Source organism: Phalacrocorax carbo, chromosome 2, assembly GCF_963921805.1.
Source record: "Phalacrocorax carbo chromosome 2, bPhaCar2.1, whole genome shotgun sequence".
NCBI lineage: Eukaryota > Metazoa > Chordata > Aves > Suliformes > Phalacrocoracidae > Phalacrocorax > Phalacrocorax carbo.
In genome coordinates, this window is record NC_087514.1 from 114,023,954 (window position 1) to 114,044,439 (window position 20,486).

Sequence of the window (20,486 nt, forward strand, 5' to 3'; positions counted from 1 at the left end):
CCCCCACCTTGCTACAACCTCCTTTCAGGCAGTTGTAGAGAGCAATAAGGTCTCCCCTCAGCCTCCTCTTCTCCAGACTGAACAACCCCAGCTCCCTCAGCCACTCCTCATAAGACTTGTTCTCCAGACCCTTCACCAGCTTCGTTGCCCTTCTCTGGACACGCTCCAGCACCTCAATGTCCTTCTTGTAGTGAGGGGCCCAAAACCCAACACAGGATTCAAGGTGCGGCTGAGTACAGGGGCACGACCACTTCCCTGCTCCTGCTGGCCACACTATTCCTGATACAAGCCAGGATGCTGTTGGCCGCCTTGGCCACCTGGGTACACTGCTGGCTCATGTTCAGCTGGCTGGCAACCAGCACCCCCAGGTCCTTCTCTGCCAGGCAGCTCTCCAGCCACTCTTCCCAAGCCTGTAGCGTTGCATGGGGTTGTTGTGACCCAAGTGCAGGACCCGGCACTTGGCCTTGTTAAACCACATAGAGTTGGCCTCAGCCCATCGATCCAGCCTGTCCAGGACCCTCTGCAGAGCCTTCCTACCCTCGAGCACACCGACACTCCCACTCGGTTTGGTGTCACCTGCAGACAGGATGGGGTTTTAAGTCCACAAAGGCTCCCAGCCGCGCCGGGAGCGGACGTGCCCTGCTGCAGGCGCGGCAGCCAAAAGCCCCGCTGACAGAGCTCCGGCACTAATCGTCGTGCACGAAAAGCCCCTCCCGGGGTATCCAGCGCCGCTCCCAAATGCTCCTAGTGATGGGGCGGGGGTTGTGACACCGCCCGGCCCCGCTCGGGGCCCGCCCGCCCCCCGGGCCGCCTCAGGGCCGCCTCAGGAAGGGGAGGGGGGCGGCCCGGGGACGGCGCCACGTCGCACCGCCGCCCCCCCCCCCCGCCCTCCGCCGTGGAGGGCCGCGGGAGGGGACGGGACGGACACGCGGAGGCGGGGGGAGCCGAAGCCGCTCCTCCCACGTCCCGGGTGGGAGCTCTTGATCCACGTTTGCAGCGGCGGGAGGAGGAGCGGGGCCGGGCGGGTTCCCTCCCTCCCTCCCCTCGCTGCCCAGCTCAGCCCGCGGCTGCCCCCGTTCGCGGCCCTCCATGGCGGGGCCGGCGGCCGTGCGGCGGCGGGGCCCCGGCTGCGGGGCGCTGCTGCTGGTGCCGGCGGCGCTGCTGGTGAGCTGGGCGGCGTGCCAGGCGCCGCCGGTGCCCGCCGCCGAGAGCCCCGCGGCCGACGCCGAGCTCCGCGTCGAGCGGCGCTTCGTGCCCGAGAGCTGCCCGCGGGCCGTGCGGCCCGGCGACTTCGTGCGGTACCACTACCTCGGCGCCTTCCCCGACGGCACTCGCTTCGACTCCAGGTCTGGCTTGCGGCAAACCCCGCGGGGTGAACCCCCGCCCCACCCCACCCCACCCCACGCCGGGGCTGGGATCGTGCGAGGGCCCTCCCAGGGGAGAGGACGGGGCGCTGTCTCCCACGAGGGTCTTTTCTGTGGGTCGCGGCGCTTGGGTGGAGGTTGTGGTTGAGGTTCGGTTCGGGTCCCGCTGCTCCTCCTTGAGTGCGACCCGCCGTGGCCCACCAGCCCTTTTGGGGCGACCGGTCATTGCGCCTCGCCTTGCGGCGAGCCGGGCGATGCTGTGGGAGCGAGGGCTCGGGAGGTGCGGGCCGCCAGGGGGAGGTGCCTTTGAAACGCGAAAGGGCAAAGGGCCGCGGTGCGACTGCTCGGGGCTGGGGGCGAGACCTCTGCAGCGGCGGGGTCCGCTTCACCGCCTGCCCTGACGGACCCCCACCGCGTTCTTCCAGCGGCTCCGCCAAGGTGCCAAGCGGGAGCTCTCTGCTCCAGGAGGCAAGAAGACCGTAAGGATGTTCGGTTATCCTGGTAAACGGGAGCGCTTACGGTACCGCAGTCAGTCACAGTATTTGGTGATTTCCTGCCTGTCTCGTACTGTACGTTTCCTACGTTTTCTCCAGGCTCAAGCCTACTAGGATGCAAACTTTCTGAATCATTATCTTTGCCAGAAATACAAGAATTATCAGGCTGTGCTTACGTAGAAATTTTTGGATAACTTACCCTTGAGTAAATGCGACCTGTGCACAGCAAAGCGTCTGGCCGCTTTCCTGCTGTTATTTCAGGATCGCGAAGCCTAAATAGTGGGATCAGGAGATTGTGAAGGATGCTGATGCTGCTGACAGCTTGTTTGTTTTTTCTTGCTTCATTCATCGCCACTTATTACTGGGGAAGAAAAAGCAAAATGTGTTTTCAGTAATCCCGGTGATCTTCCTTGTGCTTCAAGGAAAATCTACAGCCTTAGGGAAATAACTCTCTGTCAAAGTAAGCTCAGCTCTTCCTCTGGAGCTGACTGCACTTCAGTACGCCGCTAGTGCCACTTCAGCAGCCCTCCTCCGATGAAGCGCGGGATGCGGTAGCTGGAGGTTCAGCTGGCGTTGGTGCAGTTTCAGTGAAAGAGCAAAGCAAGGACAGCGAATTCGTTGGCAGCTGACAGTCTCGGAAAATAAGCCTTAGCTGCAGATGTGAGGGCAGACGAAGAAAGGCAGCATCCTCACTGCTCATTTTACAAATATGCGACAATCGGAAAACCAGCCATGCGTTCAGAAATGTGTTTCTGATTTCTGGAGATAAGTACTGGGCTTACTTGTACGCTGAGCTGTACCAGCACATTTCTGCACTGGGGCCGGGCACCTGGAGGGGCTCCCCAGGTGTTGGCTCTGGTTTAATTCCAAGTTCCTTCTCGTGGCTCTGAATTATTTGGGGCAGGAACAGGCTGTGCAGAACTGTACAACATTTATCTCTTTGGGTCCTCTAAATATCAGTAATTAAGTGATACAGACGCGTGCTGGTTTTGGTGGTTCAGCCACGACGTGATGATAGTCTAATCTAACTTGGGTACTTGTATGGCCGTCTTCATTTCAAAAGGGTGCAAAAAATCAGGTTTGTTCAGCTGGCTGTTTTTTTTTCTGGATGGCAGCTCACGTTGCTGCCAACAAAAATAACATTTTTGTTATTTGCTTACTCTGGCCTTTTTTTTAAGGTTGATGGCAGTGGTCTCTCATGTTAAGACAATGGAAAATTAGGAGGCTTTTATGTTACATAGGTAAATGGAAGAAATATTTTGGAGTATTTGTCATAAAATCTTTAGTGTTCTGTGCACACAAGTTAAAGTCAGTCAATCTATACTAAAATTAGCCTGTCAGAAAGCCCATTCTTCTACCTGTCAGAGCTGCTAACTGTTTTTTTTTGTTAAAGTTTATGGAAGTGTTTACCAGCATCACTTAGGTCAAATGCTACTAGAAATCGGTCTAGAAAATACTCCGGGTGTTGAACTAAAGGCAGTTTTACTTTGTTTCTTCTTCAGCTGCTGAAAACGTTCTTGAGGTTTAAATTTTTTTTTCTCTATTTCCAAGTAGAAGGTAGTAACGTGGCTCTTCTCGTTAACAGGCTGTTGAAAAAGTCGTAGTAGTCATGACTGTGTCACATAAATTAACTAATGTGCCTGTTTATTCTTCCCCCCCATCAGTATTTGCATTTTTATTTCCATGGCCATAAAATTATTTGCATTTTTAAGTATGAATTTAATTGCCTAGTCATCTGCTGTTAATTTGGTAAATTCCACTAACAGAAACTAATTTTGCTTAGTTTTAAGGAATCTGCAAAGTCAATCCTGCAGAGCTGAATGGTCTGTTCACTGCTTTTGTTCAGTTCTCTGCTTAGCATTAATGTTTTCTTAATTTTAGGTTTATTTTTGGCAAAAAACCCGCTCTGCTCTTTTAAGTCCATTGCAGAGGTATTGCCGAGCTTTGTCAGTTGCTACAAAATACCACTTTTTGGGGTTTCTTAGAACCTATTATGTTATTAGTCTTAACGTCTTAATTATGTTTTGGTGGGTGTAATAGAATTTGTCAGCAGCTAATTTAAATATTTTCCATCCTTGCTTGGGAGTAGGAATATTTGTGCAGCTGAAAGTGAATGCGTTATACAGAGGGTTGTCCGTTTTAAGGGAAATGTTTGCCGGGAAAAAAAAAAAAGATGGAGCAAACAGAGAGATCACTCAGTAAAATATTTGAGGGATTTGAGGATCTGGGACTGTTAGGAGGCTCGGTGTGTTGTGGAAGTGATGTGTACAGTCTTCGAAGGAAAGTTTGACATCATTTCCCTAGTGGTATCTAGCCACTGGCTGCTTTCCAGGATATTTTAGCAGGCAAAGAGGCACAAGCCTTTTTTCTTTTTAATTATTTTTCCCAGTGCTGCCTTTTATCTGGGAAAAAAAAAAGTCATTTAAATTATAAAAGGAATTTGAGGAAATGGAAGCAGTAAAAGCTTAAACACAGGCATGAAGCTTTTGAAATGCTTCCTGCTGCATGTTTATACATTGCTTAATAAATCTAAATAGCAGCATTAATTCAGGCACAGCGAAGTGGGGTCATTGTGCAGATTTAAGGTAGTCAAACTAATCACGTAAGCTAATGTTAGTGTTCTGCTGTGGTAATGGTGCTACTCTCTGGAAAACTTCATTATCGTTTAAGCGTCATTTCTTTTACCTTTCAAATGTTCACGTGTTATCACAGTGGAAGATAACTTAGGTAGCTCTCTTGATTCTTGATCTGGCAAACTTGCTGTTTAAAGCATGTCTCTATTTTTTCATTATAATAGTCTTAATGACACGAGAGCTGGGAATGTGGAGAAGAAAATAAGTAACCAGTTGGAGAAAATAACCAATTGGCAAATCTCACAACTATTACTTGAAAAGGCATCTTCTTCCCTTTCTTCTTCTCCCACGGAGAGTCCCCAGCCATGATGTCTCGTGTCGTAAAACTTATCAATCTCACATAATATTTTTGTGGTGTTACTCACCAAAATCAATATGCTCAGACCCTACGGTGAGAGCAGCCATCCTTTCATATCTTGTAATATTGTTAAATTTTTCTTTCTCATCTGTAATTTTCCAGAGCTGCTTATAGTGTTAGCATGTAAATTAGCTGCTTGTAGTTACGGGCTTTGAGTGCCTGCAGTATACATCGCGCACGGCTAGAATGCGTTTCAGATAGACGGTGAGCAGTGAACAGGAGAGCTGGACTAAAGTCTCAAGAAATGTTTAGATTTGCAGATTCTCTTGGCAGCTGTCCTACAATAAAGTTATGCTGACGGGGCAAGGGGGAGACAAGGTATGGTTAAACTCTCTCTCTCTCTCAAAAAAAAAAAAAAGGGAGTCATGGGTACATGAACGGCTGACATTTTTGCTCACTTTTCCCTCTTTAGCTATGACAGGGGATCCACGTTCAACGTGTTTGTGGGGAAAGGTCAACTTATTGCTGGGATGGACAAAGCCCTGGTCGGCATGTGCGTGAACGAGCGGCGGTTCATCAAAATTCCCCCCAAGCTCGCCTACGGAAGTGAAGGCGTCGGTAAGCGCGGCACCGGGCCAGCAAATAGCTGGTTGTGCGAGTGATTTGGCAGAGCAGATGGAAAATAGAGTCACAGAAGAGAAGGGTAGAAATAGCAAGTAGTGAGTTTCACAGAGGTTCTCCCCTGCTCAGGGGTGTTTGTGAAGCCTACAGCCTCGCTAATCGCTCCAGGCTCCCTCTGTGTGAGGAAGGAAGAGGTGTTGACTGTAGAGGACCTTCAGCAAACGAACCTCGCTACTAAAGTTAACTATTTATTTATACCTACCTCGCTGTTAAATGGTTATTGTGTTTTGGCATTGCAGAGCTGCGCAAGGTCTTGTCAGTGCCAAAAGCAGCTTTGCTCTGATGCAGCGAATGCTAAATCAGGAGCAGTTTGCCTGATGGACGTACTTGATAACAGTTCATGTTGCCAGATTCTCTCCCCCCCCCACCTTATGTAGCTGCGACAGTGACAAGGGCACAGCGGGATATAAGCACAAAGAGGAGTAAGTTGTACATCGTGGATTTTATTTGGGGAATGTGTAGGTTAGTTCCCTTTTTGCTGATGTCCTGTAGAAAAAGGGAAATAAAACTGGTTGTGTGGTTTTGGTTTTGCAGCTGGTGTGATACCCCCCAACGCTGTGCTCCATTTCGATGTGCTTCTGATCGATCTCTGGAACTCAGAGGACGAAGTGCAGGTTCAGACTTACTTCAAACCTGAGAAGTGTCCTCGGACAGTCCAGGTGTCTGACTTCGTACGATACCATTACAACGGAACGTTCTTAGACGGGACCCTGTTTGATTCAAGGTACGCAGCTTTGTGCCTCTTAATAGGTATCTGAGGTCACCTTAAACCATCACCTCCTCCCCTTTCACTGGTATAACAATTAATGCTAATTGCCCAGAAAGACAAGAAATGAAAGTTAGCATCATAAAAGTGTCAGTAATTTATTCAGGGATTATGGGACAGCAGTAATGATGCAAACCAATAAAACAGTACATTATTTCTACATGAGCATTACCAGCCCAGATCCTTTCTGTTTTAAAATTTAATTCCCTGTGTCTACATTACCATTTATTGCAGTCAGCTGGTAGTTTTTATAACCACTGCAGCATAGCTATTCAAGTTAAATACAATTTTTGTAAACTAAGCAGAGTTTGTGATGAAATGGAGCTACTAACACTTTCATACTGAGTTTTTAACCTTACAGCATGTCTGCGTTATTAAAGTTCTGTGGAGAATGCTGCTTTAATAACAGCTGCTATTATGTTTGTGAGCCACTTTCCAAAACCTCTGTTAGGCTCCTGAAATAGCTGAGCACTCTGGAAAACACTACCCGGCCAGCCCTTGGTAAATCATGGAGCAATATTTTTGGAACAGCACGTTGTCAGTTATATTGTGCGTAGCGTATGGCTTTTGAGGATTAATATTGTTCTTTCCTGTGGCTGTCTGATGTTTGGTTGTGGTTTTGGATTTTTTTTTTCATTTTTAGCCATAATCGGATGCGAACTTATGATACCTATGTGGGAATTGGATGGCTGATTCCTGGTATGGACCAGGGTCTCTTGGGAATGTGCGTAGGAGAGAAGCGCATTATCACAATACCACCTTTCCTGGCATATGGAGAAGAAGGAGATGGTAAAGTTTGGTGTTTTTTGGTGTTTTTTTTTGTCCAAGTCATCCATATTTTAAAACAAACTTGTAGTTTGTGTATTTTAAATTTATGGGCAGCATTATTACCTGTTTCAAACAGATGGAACAAAGCGATGGGATGAAAGGTTCAAAATATGTTACATACAGAATTGGACTGGTTATAAAGTAAAATATTTTTTTTTAAATTTAACCGGTAGGTTGCTTAACAGAACTACTGTTCATACAGTTGTAATCTTTATATATTGAATTTTTATTTCATTCAGAGAATGTAATCTGTGATTAATATTGAGTTACTCCAAAAACTGGAAGTCAGATGACTGCATAAGTCTTTCAATGACTGCCACAGAGAGCAGAAAACTTTTGAAAATAGAAGAATATATTTTTAGTTCCAGTTTTGTTCTTTTTTTTTTGCAACCAATGCCCTAGTAAGAACTACAAGATGGATTAATTGTCCTATGAGACTGTATGCAGCCTGCAGGTCATGCATAGATGTCCCCATAGAGGTTAAATGAGGGGTCAGTTAGGTGTACTTTGGGAAGCTTCCTTAAATTCTTTCTCTGCTCTAATGTGTAAGAACGTGTCCGCAACGTACAAGTTTCATAGCCCTTCCTTGACTTTATTACCATTTACTGTGATAGCCTTCTCCATGGATAATAACACTTTGTGGAGTTACGTTTTAAAATTTTGCCAAGATCTTGGAACAAAATGGTTCTCAGCCAAAGCAACCCACACTATAATTTGTGTGTTGACAGAAAGGTACTTTTTCACTGAGATCAATTTACCCTTCTTCAACTTCCATCACGTGGTCTCCTGTCTTGATAGGAACAGGGTGGGAAGAGCGGATGTACCAAATTTGTGCTCTGATGGTTATTTTATGCACTTTCATGAAGCGTGTTGGAAATACTGGTAGGCTAAACCAAGCAGCTCAGGGGGAGCTGGCGTGTATTGGCTAAGATGGATGTTGCTGAAGAGGCTGTTGTGTTTGATGAGGCAGTGCCAGCACAATAGGAACAGAATGAAATAATTGAGTTGGAGAATTAAGTGACAAACCCACACATGAAACAAAACCTGACTGACTAGAAGCAGATTATGCTAATTTATTTTGGGAGGGGAGGCACCTGCTACTCGGCAGTAGGTTACTTTTCTTCAACAAACACGTTTAGGCTTCTTCTAGAACATCAGCTCTTTCTTACCGATTCTTCTACTCCTAACACTTTTGTAGGTAAGGAGATCCCTGGCCAAGCTTCTCTCGTGTTCGATGTGGTTTTGCTAGATCTCCATAACCCCAAAGATGGTATTACTATTGAGAACCAGCAAGTGCCTGAATCTTGCGAGCGGAGGAGCCAGGCAGGAGACTTTCTCCGATACCATTACAACGGCACACTTTTGGATGGCACGTTGTTTGATTCCAGGTAACCGAACCGTTCAGCCCTACAGATCCCATTTCCAGTTTGGCTCTTCTGCCTCGTCCATAATATACCCAAATACAGTTCTTTGCTTTTCCTTCCTTTCTGAAATTCTGTCAGTGGAAGTTGGAGTCTTCTCTTCTTAAAAAACTCAGAGGCACCTTTTCAGGATGGGAAGGAAGACAAAGACCTGTTTTATACTATGACCGTATCACAGACGCCATCTAGGGGTGGTGATCCGCCTGGTGAAGCTAGCAAAGTTAGAAACACGTGCCTGAAGGCTCTTTGCCCCATGGAGTTTATCTGCCAAATAGGTAACGCTCCTGAAGAGAGAGAAAATAAATATGATTCCCATTTTATGTCCTGAGGATTGTGAGTCAGTGAGCTAGTGGCCGGTTTGAGGTTAGTCTCAGGACAGCCTTTCCCTGTGTACTTGAAAGCTGTTTCCGTTTTGAAGGCTGATGTGTTTCAAGACTGAATTCAGCAACAGGGTTTCTGTGATAAAGGACATGGGATTGCTGTCACTTCAGATTCAAAGCTCTCTGGGCACATGAGCTTCATGTGTGGAATTATGTGATGAATAATAGCCTTGTGGCTCCCTGTCACTTTTGTTTGCTCTTTAATGAGCAGTACTTTACTTCCCCACTCCAGCTTTCAGACCAGCTGACACTAAAAAGAGTTCAAAATGAGCCACTGTAAAATGTTTTACAAAACAAACTAATGAAAATTTTTTTCATACTTCTATAACTGCTGCAAGCTGAAGATCAGGATCAGTTTGCAAACATTGCTGAATAGTATGCCGTGTGTGCTACTTCCCACGAGGAGGAGTCAGGGAATTGTATCTCATGTAATTGAATGGAGGTGCAGTAGGGTTCAGAGTCAACCTTGACCTCCCCATTCAGCCATCCAGCTTGGTGGGAGGATAGAAAGCAGGAGACCTGCATCAACAGCCATCACTGTAGGCCTTAGTTTACAGCTTTTGAAAACTTTAAATTAAGAACTTTAAGCTTATCTGCAGTGCACCTGGACAATTGGTCTTGCTCTTTCCCGGAGTTACCTCATAAAGATGAATTAAAACCTTTCTGCCTTCCCTTCCTTGTGCTGTGCCTTCATGTAGCATGCCTGGAAGAAAGGCAGGAGACAGACACATCCTTGTAATAAACATAATTTGTTGTTGTAGGCTTATTTTATTCTATCATCAGGTGTTGAAGCGGATCCTTCAACCACGTAAAAGCTATTGGCATAGTTTGGAAGGGAGGGATAATGTTGATACTGTTTTGTTGTCGTGACTCATTTTAATTCTGTGCATCCCAGGAGAACCTATTTATCCCACCTCCTGCTCGTAGAGTCCAACTACATAGCTGTGGTTGCAACATGAGATAGTCTGAAGGGTGTCTTATGAAAATGAATGTGAACTATATCTAGCTGATAAGCACTTATTAAAGAAGAACCGGGGCAGAGAAAAATTTAAAGGAGAAAACAGATTATTTTTTTTCAGTTACTTATCAAAACATATTTTCTGTTTAGTCTAAAATACATAAATGGGTGAGATTTTCTTTCAAGATATAGTAGAAATGCACTTGCAAATAAGCTGTTCCCTAGCCAGGGTCCCAGTACTGGTTCATAAATGACACACATGTCACTGACTGATGAAACTTCGTGGCCTAGAGTCATTGAATGTGGTGATTGCGTTGTACCTCTCTAGCGCTAGTTAATGATCATGTGTTTGACTTTAACTGGTTTAAGAATTGTGTTGCAGAGCTATTGCAAGATTCTGTGTTGTCTCGAGTCCACCTGGCACTGCTAAAATGCAAATATTTTCCATAGCTATTCACGAAATCGTACATATGACACCTATGTTGGGAAAGGTTATGTGATTGCTGGGATGGATGAAGGTTTGCTAGGTGTGTGCACTGGTGAAAAAAGAAGAATAATAATCCCTCCTCATCTTGGATACGGAGAAGAAGGAAGAGGTGAGCTTGACTTTTCATTCAAGTCTTCCACAATTAATGATGTTTCCTTTATTGTTTGGTGCATCTGTGTGTAGTTCCATTTTTTTTGGCATTTGAAAGACTTATGAATTAGTTCATTATTTTGTGGGCATGCAACCGACAGGATTGCACCCAGAATTTGCAAAATTATTTTAATTAGCTAAATAGGCAGGACAATAAGAATGCAAAACAATCTCACGTGTAATTGGTGACCTGAACTCATTTGAATAATCAGTGTTTCAGACAGACTGGTACTTGGACGCCAGGAGCTCTGCAGTGTGAGATCTTCCTTCCTGTGTGTCGTAACAAGCTCTGTATACTAAAGGAATTCCTCGTGTTGAGTTTTCTTCCCTGTTCCTTCCACAGCCACAGGTTTTGTGGACTCCTAAGCCACCTCTGTAAACAGTGGATGCACGTAACAGCAAAGTATCTGTGTGCATACAACATATAGTCAAGGTTCCTTTGGGAAAACTCATTACTACCTAAAAAGATCGCTGTGAGAGGTTGAGAATGATAACCCCTCTAGCTGGTCACAGTTCTATGGCTGGTGTTTCAAAAGGTACCTCCTGGGATGTTACCTGGAAAAAGTGATTTAGAAGAAAAGCCTCTCTTCTGGGAACGCAAGTTCTGTGCCATTGATTTGGGAATTAGACTCCTCTAACAACGAAACCCACTCCTGGGTCTGGATGTGTCTATCAGTCCTGGTAATGCAACTGCATGTTATCCTGCAAAGGTGGAGGAAGAAGTTGCTTGCTATCAGGGCATTTTAAGGAAATGTAACCTTTTAGACACAATGGCATTCCTTGAAGCATGAGAATTTTGATGATCAATAACTAATTGGTATATGAAACACAAATCCGTCACAGGAAAGGTGGTTACAGGAAATACATGGTTATTGCTTCATTTCGGCAAAATTTTCCAATTCAGATTAATGGAAATTTTTTCCCTTCTCTGTTGAACTGAGTGCGCTTAGTGCTTTTCCACTGGTTCTCTTTCCTACATTGTGTGCAGCTTATATCTGCTGCACACAGAGGAGACGTAATGCTTTAATTCTGAAAGAGAAGAGCAAAGTGACCGAGTAGCAGGCACAGTGGGAATATTTATTCCTACAGGGTACAGCACCTGGTCATCATAAGCCTGTTTGAGTACCGTTTCTCCCTCTATTTGCCTGTTTGCTTCTTATTTAGGAAAGATTCCAGGATCTGCAGTGCTGGTCTTTGACATCCACGTGGTTGACTTTCACAACCCCTCAGATTCGGTCAGCATTACTGTTAACTACAAACCTTCCAACTGCACCGTACTGAGTAAGAAGGGAGATTACCTGAAGTATCACTACAATGCTTCGCTCCTGGATGGTACTTTGCTAGACTCAACGTAAGTGTATCACTTGGTAAAGAAAATGTCCCTAGCAGCTGGGAGAGCGGAATGAATTGCCTGCAAAGTGGGCTGGCGAGGAATAAAGAATTTTTAAGTGAAAAACCGAGTGTTTATCTAGAATGTAGTTTTATGCCTGGCTGTCTAAGGTATATAGGAGGAGGAAAAGGAAAAGACAGCCTATCACAGCATAATGAGAGAACTGGGAACAAAAAAGGATGTGGGAGTGTGTTGGAGAAGAACATAAATGCTACAGATGGAGTGATGAAACAGGTTGTCTGCATGGCATCCTGTGTAAGTGGGCTAATGCAGGTGTCTGGGCCGGTCGACGCAGGGCTCCCCATGAACGAACTGTCCAAGTGCATGCAGTTTCTTGGGTAGGATTTGTGCTCTGCACTGAGTCAGAGCTCCTGAGAGAGATCTGGTAGGGGTATGCTACCAGTCTTGTTAAAGCTAGCTTGATTTTTAGTAAATGGTGTTTTATAGTAAATGTGTTTTATAGCAGATGGTGACTGCCACGTCTGTACCACACATGGGTGCTAGTTTTCTCCTGTATTGTAGCGTTGCGGCGTCAGCATGGAGAAACTCTCAGAGGGCTTGCTCATGACTGTGATTATAGCGTTCCTCTTCCTCCTTCCTGTTGACAGCAGGTTTGTGAGGGGAGCAGAGGTTCCTTCCATCTGTCTCATATAGAACTAAAGTGAACCCATCACACTCTTTGCTGCAGCTACAAGAATACTTCTGCTAGTTTTTTTTTTCCTGCCTTCATCTTTTGGATAGCACAAGTAATCTAAATAGTATTTTATTTTTGGAAGGAAGGTTGGGAAATGCTATTTTTAAACAGGTTATAATTAATGTAGGAAGCAGCTCATCGATTTCACAATGTACACAGTAGCTTGCAGGGCTGAAAAGCTGGCTTACATTGAAGCACGTGATGTGATGCTGTAGGCAAGTATGTTTGCAAGTAACGTGTTTGGCTTCAAAACACCTTTCGTATGGCAGGAACGCTCAGTTCCCATTTTGTAGCAGGAACTCAGGGATGTTGAGACTGCTCCTAATTTTAAGGCCGACCTCCTAGCCGCTGAACTGTTTTCTTTCCAAATAATACTCCGTTGTACAAGCATGTCCTGCAGTGCTACAGCCGAGGCACATAACCGAAGACAGGAGACCGACGGAAGAAGGGGTCCTGCTGTTGTGACACATAATGAGCAGAACACAGCACCCTCCGCTTTGAGAAGCACAATATGTGTTTAGCTTCTGGGGTTTTTAACTTGTGACAATTTCTGATCTTAAAAAATAGCCACTAGCAGCTCTGTTCTTTGTTGGCTGTAACTTGCTACCTCGAGAACAACTTCAGGTAACTGCTTGGTAGAACAGAACATTGGGCATGAAGTTAATTTTTGGCAGTGACAGGACACCAACTAGAAACTGCTATTTCTGAGGTGATTTTGAACAACAGAAATTCACTATTGTATGTTGAGACGATTTTATTTTTCTCTCCCCCTCCCCCCTCTCCAGACATAGTCTTGGCAAGACCTACAACATAGTTCTGGGATCTGGACAGGTGGTGGTGGGGATGGACATGGGCCTTCAAGACATGTGTGTTGGGGAGCGACGAACAGTTGTTATTCCACCTCATCTTGGTTATGGAGAAGATGGAGTCGGTAAGTGAATGAAACCTATTGCACCTCCACTTAGCACCCCCTGAGTAACTGAAACTCAGCTACGCACGTTTCGTTGCTTGCTATGCATGAGGACTTAGGGTGAGTGTCGCTTACCTGCTCGAATGGGATTTTTTTTGAGCTTTTTCATTTCGTGATTTTAGACAGCCCCCTCCATTCCCCAATGAAATGAACAACTGTCTGTGTTGCATTTTAAGTCATACTGTTACTGTGGCCAATATAAAGACCATCCTGGTACAAAAGGGAACACGTGCCTCCACTAGCGTTGCTTTGTCAAAATGGAAGGCTCCAGGCACTCCTGTGTTGCAGAGGGATGTAAACACTGTTCCCCATGATGGGGAATTGGGTACTCACGCTTGGACATGCAACATGTTTTCAGGAAACCAAACTGAAGGGGACTGTTCAGCAGGAATATGTAGCAAATTGAAAGAGAACTCAAAATTCAGAAACTGCATAAACGGAATGTAAGACGCGAAACAGTGGATCACTGCTATTGAAACCCCAACAATGCTGCATTTAAGGCAGCTTGCTCTGTTTTAGAGCATTGAGGCTTATCGATTTTTAATGTCAGGGACAACAATATTAAAAGGAGCAATACAGAAGCACCAGGAACTCCGGTGTTCCAGGATGTGTGGTTGTTACTGATCTTCTGAGTTAAAAGAGTTGGGGGAAAGGAGCCTGTCAGGGGATCACCAAGATCAACAAACTCTGATTTATATGGAAACAGTTGTCTGTGTTCTCTGAGTACCTTCATATCAGTTTGTATTTTATAAAGTGTCAGGCGTCACGTGTCAAGCTTAATAGAGAATTCATTTGCAATAAGAGATAAACAAGCATTTTCACTTGCACCTGGGTTCCACAAAAATTATGAATGAAAAGTTATGAGTATGATAAATATGCAATATTTTTACTATTATATATAGATGCATAGTTATATATAATAAATACATTTTTTTCATAAAATAAGAAGAATCTGCTGTGTTAAAAACTGTTATAAACATACCTGTCATAGGTATTTGCCATTGTTCAAATTACACTCAGTATACATGGTCTGAAACATTGCGTGTTTGTTAGCGGTTTGGTATATACCCAGATATCTGAAGAGATTGCTCGGTTGCTACTGGACAGAAGTTAGAGGAGACCTCGATTCTATTTTTCAAGGACAAATTAAACTCCTTCCATGGTTTCATTGAGGTGACGTCCCAAGCTGTTCCAACACTGTTGAGTCTGTCAGTAGCAGTTGATACACGGTGTATTGGCGAGAGAAAGGAAAATTGATTCATTCCTGCAGTTTTATCTTTATAGGTAAACAAAAAAAATGGCTGCAGTTTTATTATGAAAACTTCCTTTATGTTTTGAATACCTCTGCTGAAGTGGACAGGAAGATTTGGTGGGCTTGGGATAACAAGGCCTGGGATCACAGCAGAGAACCTGTTGAAGCAGGAAGAGACATTTGATTATGGATTAAAAGGATTATACTCTTCAATGTAAGTGACAATAAATTCCCTCTTTGCCATTTGCTGTGACAGAAGGAGAAGTACCTGGTAGCGCTGTATTGGTTTTCGACATCGAACTGCTGGAACTGGTGTCTGGCTTGCCTGAAGGGTACATGTTTGTATGGAATGGTGAAGTCTCTCCCAACCTTTTTGAAGAAATAGACCAGAATCATGATGGAGAGGTCCTTCTGGAGGAGGTAAGCTGAAACAGTGAAAACACTTGCAGCGGTTTTCTTCTACTGCCATCATCAGGGTACTTGGGTGTGGAAGAATAGGGTCTGTTCTTCTCTCTGCTTCTCTCACACAGCGTTTGCTGTCAAGTTAACAGGAAGGCAGCCTGTCAGTTAAAACATCATTATTTATCTTCAGAGGTAGAACCAAAAAGAAAAAAGAAATATAGGAATGGCCAAACTACTTAAGACCATTTACTGTTGTGGTCTCCTTGGTCAACAGCCAGATACTTAGGGCACAGGTGTAAGAGGCAAGAGTTAGTATTCAACGATGCTTTGCTGTATCAGCCTTCACAGTGTCTGTTAATTGGAGGTTTATGGTGAATTCTTGAGCCAAAGCTGAGCCTGCAGCAGTGCATCCAGGAACTCTCTAACCAGTTTTGGAGCCACAGGTGAATTGTGTGCTGTGTGAATAAGTCCTTCCCCTTGCTTGCTTCTAAAATCTGCTGTGTGAGAACTGGGTGCCCTAACTGAAAGCTGCTTGCCTTTGCCACACCATCTCTGTTAATATAAATGTCTCTGAGGTTTTTCCTCTGCATTTGCTGTTAACGGAGGAGTTCTATTTTTTTCTTCTCTGCTTCAGTCTTCTTTGTTACCTTCCTCTATCATCTGTTTTCTGTCCTTGCGTGTGGGAGTGGTGCTGCCTATGGCTCTCAGGGTGCAGGCTGTGGGCCTATAGAACAGTGTGAGATGCCTTCCAGCATTTTAACAAACCTCTGGGGTAAAATCAAAATCTTGTTTTCCCTTTTCCAAGCGCTCTCTTTCGTCTCTGTTCTCCTTCTTTCTCTGTCTTCTCTCTTATGTTTACCTCCATTTCTGCCCTTGCAGAGAAGAAAAGAGCTTTTATCAGCCTAGAGGATGGGTGAGGTGGGATGGGACTGTGGATACCCACATCCTTCTGGTCACCTAGCAAGGAGGAGAAGGGGAAGCCAAGGAGATTCGTGAGGATGCTTGGCCTAAGACGTGTAAATGCCTGCCAGAAATAGCTCTCACTGCTGAAACTTGTTTAACAAGTAGCACCAGAGATAACAATCACTGGAAAAGTTGTGTTTGATTGTGGACTTTCTGGTTTTGGCAAACCAGCAGTATGACTTCTGTCAGATGTTGTCTAATCACCTTAAATAACTTCATCGTATGTATCAGGAGAAGGATTTTTAGGGAAAACTAACCTTGTAACCTTACAACCTTTTCATCCCTCTTCCCACACCAAAGTCATGGGAGTCGGGGGGAAGGCATGATGCCTGAAGCTACTTTAACAAATCTCAGGGTGCTTAAAGTCTGATTTCTGTGTTTTGTTCTTTTTTCTTGTGCGTTGTTTCTTGTAAGATACAGGGAGACATCTATTTTACAGCACAAGCTTCTTGTATCAGCATGTGGAATTAAGCTCCCTCCCTTCATATGGGTCTGTTCCTGTGTCTTTCTGTGTCCAACTCATCTTCCCCCTAAATTATGAAAAAGAACTTTTCTTCTTGTGGGCCCAGGACCCACCAGAATAAGAGGAAATCCCTGTTGAGCTCCAGAAAGAGTGATGTAACCTCATGTGTCTGTCCTAATTAGTCCAGTTTAGGTTGTAATGGTGTATTTTTATGTACGCTTAATAATAAGTAGTAAAATGCTGAATAGTCAAAACAAATAAATGCTACTTTTGTAAATACCTCTTCAGTTTTAAATGTCTGTTTCACTGTGAGCTGCTTTCTTCTCCTTTCCCTCCACCTAGTTTTCAGAGTACATTCAAGCTCAAGTCGATTCTGGCAAAGGAAAACTGGCTCCTGGTTTTGATTTTGAAAAGATTGTTAAAAATATGTTCACCAATCAAGACCGGGATGGAAATGGTAAAGTTACCGCTGAAGAATTCAAATTGAAAGACCAGGAGGCCAAAGAGGAACACGATGAACTGTAAAGCTATGAAAAAAAGACGAGTCCTGAGCTGACCTACTGTTTGAACGCGTGTACTGGAAGAGGTTTTGGCAAGCATGTTTCTGAAAGGTGAGCGCTCGGCTAGATAGCCTGCGTCTGCCTGTGCCTTTGTGCTGGGAGGCTGTTAAAATAGGAAGATTTTTTCCGTTGGAATTGTTAGGTGTATTTGAAAAAAGTGTTAAGTGCCTCAAGATAGGACGTATAAACGGATAAAGAGCGTACTGCCATACGTGGTGTCGTGACCAATGTGGTCTGTTTTTATGCTGAAGATTAGAAGTCATCATTGAACAATACATAGTCACTTGGGTGGATGGACGTTAGGGGGAAGTTACCGAGTGCTTTTAAGGGAGTTTTAAAAAACCTTTTGTGCCCGAAATATATCTGCAGGAGAAGAAACAAGAAACTATTCCCCACGAAAATAACCTGTAAAAATTGTCAGCCATTGAGCCCAGTTCCTTTCAGAAGGCATGAGCACTCTTCCCAGTAACTGAACAAACTCCTATGAATACTTGCCAGCAGGAGCTCCCATTTGCAAATTGCAGAACGCGCAGATGATAGCTATGCCATTGCAAAATTCCCGTAAGCTGTGAATTAAATTAAACAGGCCTAGAATTGTAACTGGGTTTTTACCTTATGAAATAAAAGTTCGCTACCATCTGTATTGTATTTAATTAATAACCTTGACTCTTCTTGTTGGCCTGTTGAAACGGTGTTCTGATCAGCGATTCCCAAACCTTTCTAGTTGCAACCTTATTTATAGTTTTGTTAGACTTTAAATATTAGTATTACGGGGTCCAAATACTGTCATGAATACTGGATACAATTGATTTTGTGTTGGGCTTCTGCCTCCTATTTTGGGAATTGTTAGACTAAGGAGTAAGTACTTAGAGCTTATGCAGCAGAGCAGTCTGGCACGGCGAACAAACAAAAAGACAGTGACAGAATCAAGAAACAGACCCATCTGTTTATGCCTGCAAATGTTCTGGCGTATCCCTCAATACACCATCAGCCCTGGGAGTGCTGTTTAGATTATGTGGACTCTTGAGACAGCCACCCATTAGATCCATAAATGCAGCAGGCTGTTTAATAGAAAATACACTAACCAGACATAATTTTTCTGGAAGGCCGTATGATCCCCCTCAGTACACTACACACAAAGAGCACAAATACATACAGCGCGACACTGTCAAAGACAAGGAGGAAGGGAGTTGTGTTGCCATTACATGCTTTGTGTCTGGTTTCTTGCTTTTCTTGATCTGTACATGCGGGTTGTAAGCTCCCTGAGATGCTCTTTTTGAAAAACTGGTATTTTGATTGGATTAAAACATTTTGTATTGGTTTTTAATACAGTTGTTATAGAAAGCGCAGTGAAATATTTTTTCTGAGTTTGATACCATTACATGTTGGATAACTGATCTTTTTGTTAAATAAAATGTTGATCAACAATCACTGTTGAAGTTTCTTATTTTTCTCTGGCATTTTGGTGGCTTGGGAACTTGACTCCAGGCAAATATCCTTGACACAGCTCTCTTCTCTTGCACATAGCAGGCTTATCCTGAGTATGTTCAATGTTGCTGTCGATGGGGGCAATCTCTTTAGCAAGGCCTGTTGTGACAGGACAAGGGGTAAGGGTGTTAAACTAAAGGAGGGGAGATTTAGACATGTTATAAGGAAAAAATTTTTTACAATGATGGTGGTGAAACACTGGAACAGGTTGCCCAGAGAGGTGGCAGATCCCCCATCCCTGGAAACAGTCAAGATCAGGTTGGATGGGGCTCTGAGCAATATGATGTGGTTGAAGATGTCCCTGCTTATTGCAGGAGGGTTGGACTAGATGGCCTCTAAAGGTCCCTTCCAACCCAAACCATTCTGTGATTCTATGGTCTTCAGGAAAAATATTTTAAACTAAGATTATTTGATTCAAAATTATTGAAAAATAACAAGCTGCAGTAAGAGGTTTTTTTTATTTCATACTTCACACAGGTGAAGTAAAGTTATTCTTTGGCTTTAGGCGGAGTTCCCTAAACTGCCCATCCCGTATTGCCATCAGCTGTGACAGCTGGGAGGGTGATGGTTCTCTTGGCTGGGGGTTCCAAGTCTCTCATTGAACAAAATTGTCTTATATACGAAATAACGTTTCATTCCTCAGACTAGCAAAAGCAAACTCAATGGGCTTTGTATCTAAGGTTTGAAATTTTCACTTTATCTGTAGTTCAAAAACCACATGTATTGCATGTAAAATGCTGGAAGTCTGCTCTGGTTTGGGTTGATGTAAACACCGGCCCTTCATACCAGATGTAAATACTGTGGATATCGGCGGACAGCACTTGCAATCCAAATGTTTATGACCCGAATGGCTCCTTAGAAGCATTTCCAACTTGTGAAAGCAGCTTTCTCTGAAGACTTGCACAAAATTTTCCCATTTCTTTTATTTGGAAGTAGATTTCTTGCTTGTCGCTGTGGTTCAAATGCATTGCTTTGGCATGCTTCCAGAGCTGAGATAGGGAGCAAGTTGTGATTGAGTGCTGCCAGAAGCAGTCCTCAGTGTGGAAACAACTCCTTACTTTGTTCTCATACATACCCCCAAAGCCCAAACACATCTTCCAGATATCCAGGATTGTTTTGAGGACGTCTTAGTGAATAGGTCTTTTGGCACAACAGATCAGGGTGGTTCCTCCATGGTGGGAGGTTCCCAGGAGGTGGCCTGAAGAGCACCTACTAACCCTGGAGAGCAGAGCCATACAGCAGGGCAGATGCAGGACAAAGAGCCGCGCCACGCACAGAAGTGCCATCACTTGGTGATCCCAAAGATCGCTGTGCTGGATATTTTTGGAAGCTCAGGTCAGCGATGGGATAGCAGATATGACTTTACCAGTGCCTCTGGTTAGGGTAAGTACAGCCGAAATTCTCATTCCACTGCTCCTTAGGCCTTAGCAAACATAGTTTGTGATTCATCTAAAAGGTTTTTCTGTCAAGAGGAAGCTTTTGTTACTCCCTCACCTCACCCTCCTCCCAAGTCTGGAGGCTGCCATTTTGGAAATAAGAATGCAGCTTGGGGGGAAAGCAAAGAATAAATGGAAAAACTTGCTGCAAAATAATTGTATTATTACCGGGCACTTACTTGCCAAAGGCAACAGTGGCCAGGGCTACCTGGCTATGTTAGGCTAAACTCAGTAAAATCCAGAATTTTTGATGACTTATGTAGACCTTGTCAGTTCTTTGCTGTTGGCTCCTTCCTCAAAGAAAGGCTTGGGGCCACCTTCCTTCTCAGAAAAGTACTTCTCTGCCCACTGCTCCTCACGGTGCGTGGCAGCCCTTTAAGAGTGAGGCAAGCTGCCTGCCAGATAGCC

General features: G+C 44.3%; 1 protein-coding gene across 1 annotated transcript; it reads left to right on the top strand.

Moving 5' to 3' along the window:
* Positions 1-860: 860 nt before the first annotated feature.
* On the top strand, positions 861-18,582 carry FKBP9 (FKBP prolyl isomerase 9). The gene is made up of 10 exons (XM_064443912.1): positions 861-1,346; positions 5,262-5,407; positions 6,005-6,194; positions 6,880-7,025; positions 8,263-8,452; positions 10,274-10,419; positions 11,625-11,811; positions 13,330-13,475; positions 15,023-15,186; positions 16,937-18,582. The coding sequence occupies exons 1-10, from the start codon at positions 1,090-1,092 to the stop codon at positions 17,117-17,119; spliced, it is 1,755 nt and encodes a 584-aa protein (XP_064299982.1). The 5' UTR covers positions 861-1,089; the 3' UTR covers positions 17,120-18,582.
* Positions 18,583-20,486: the final 1,904 nt, after the last annotated feature.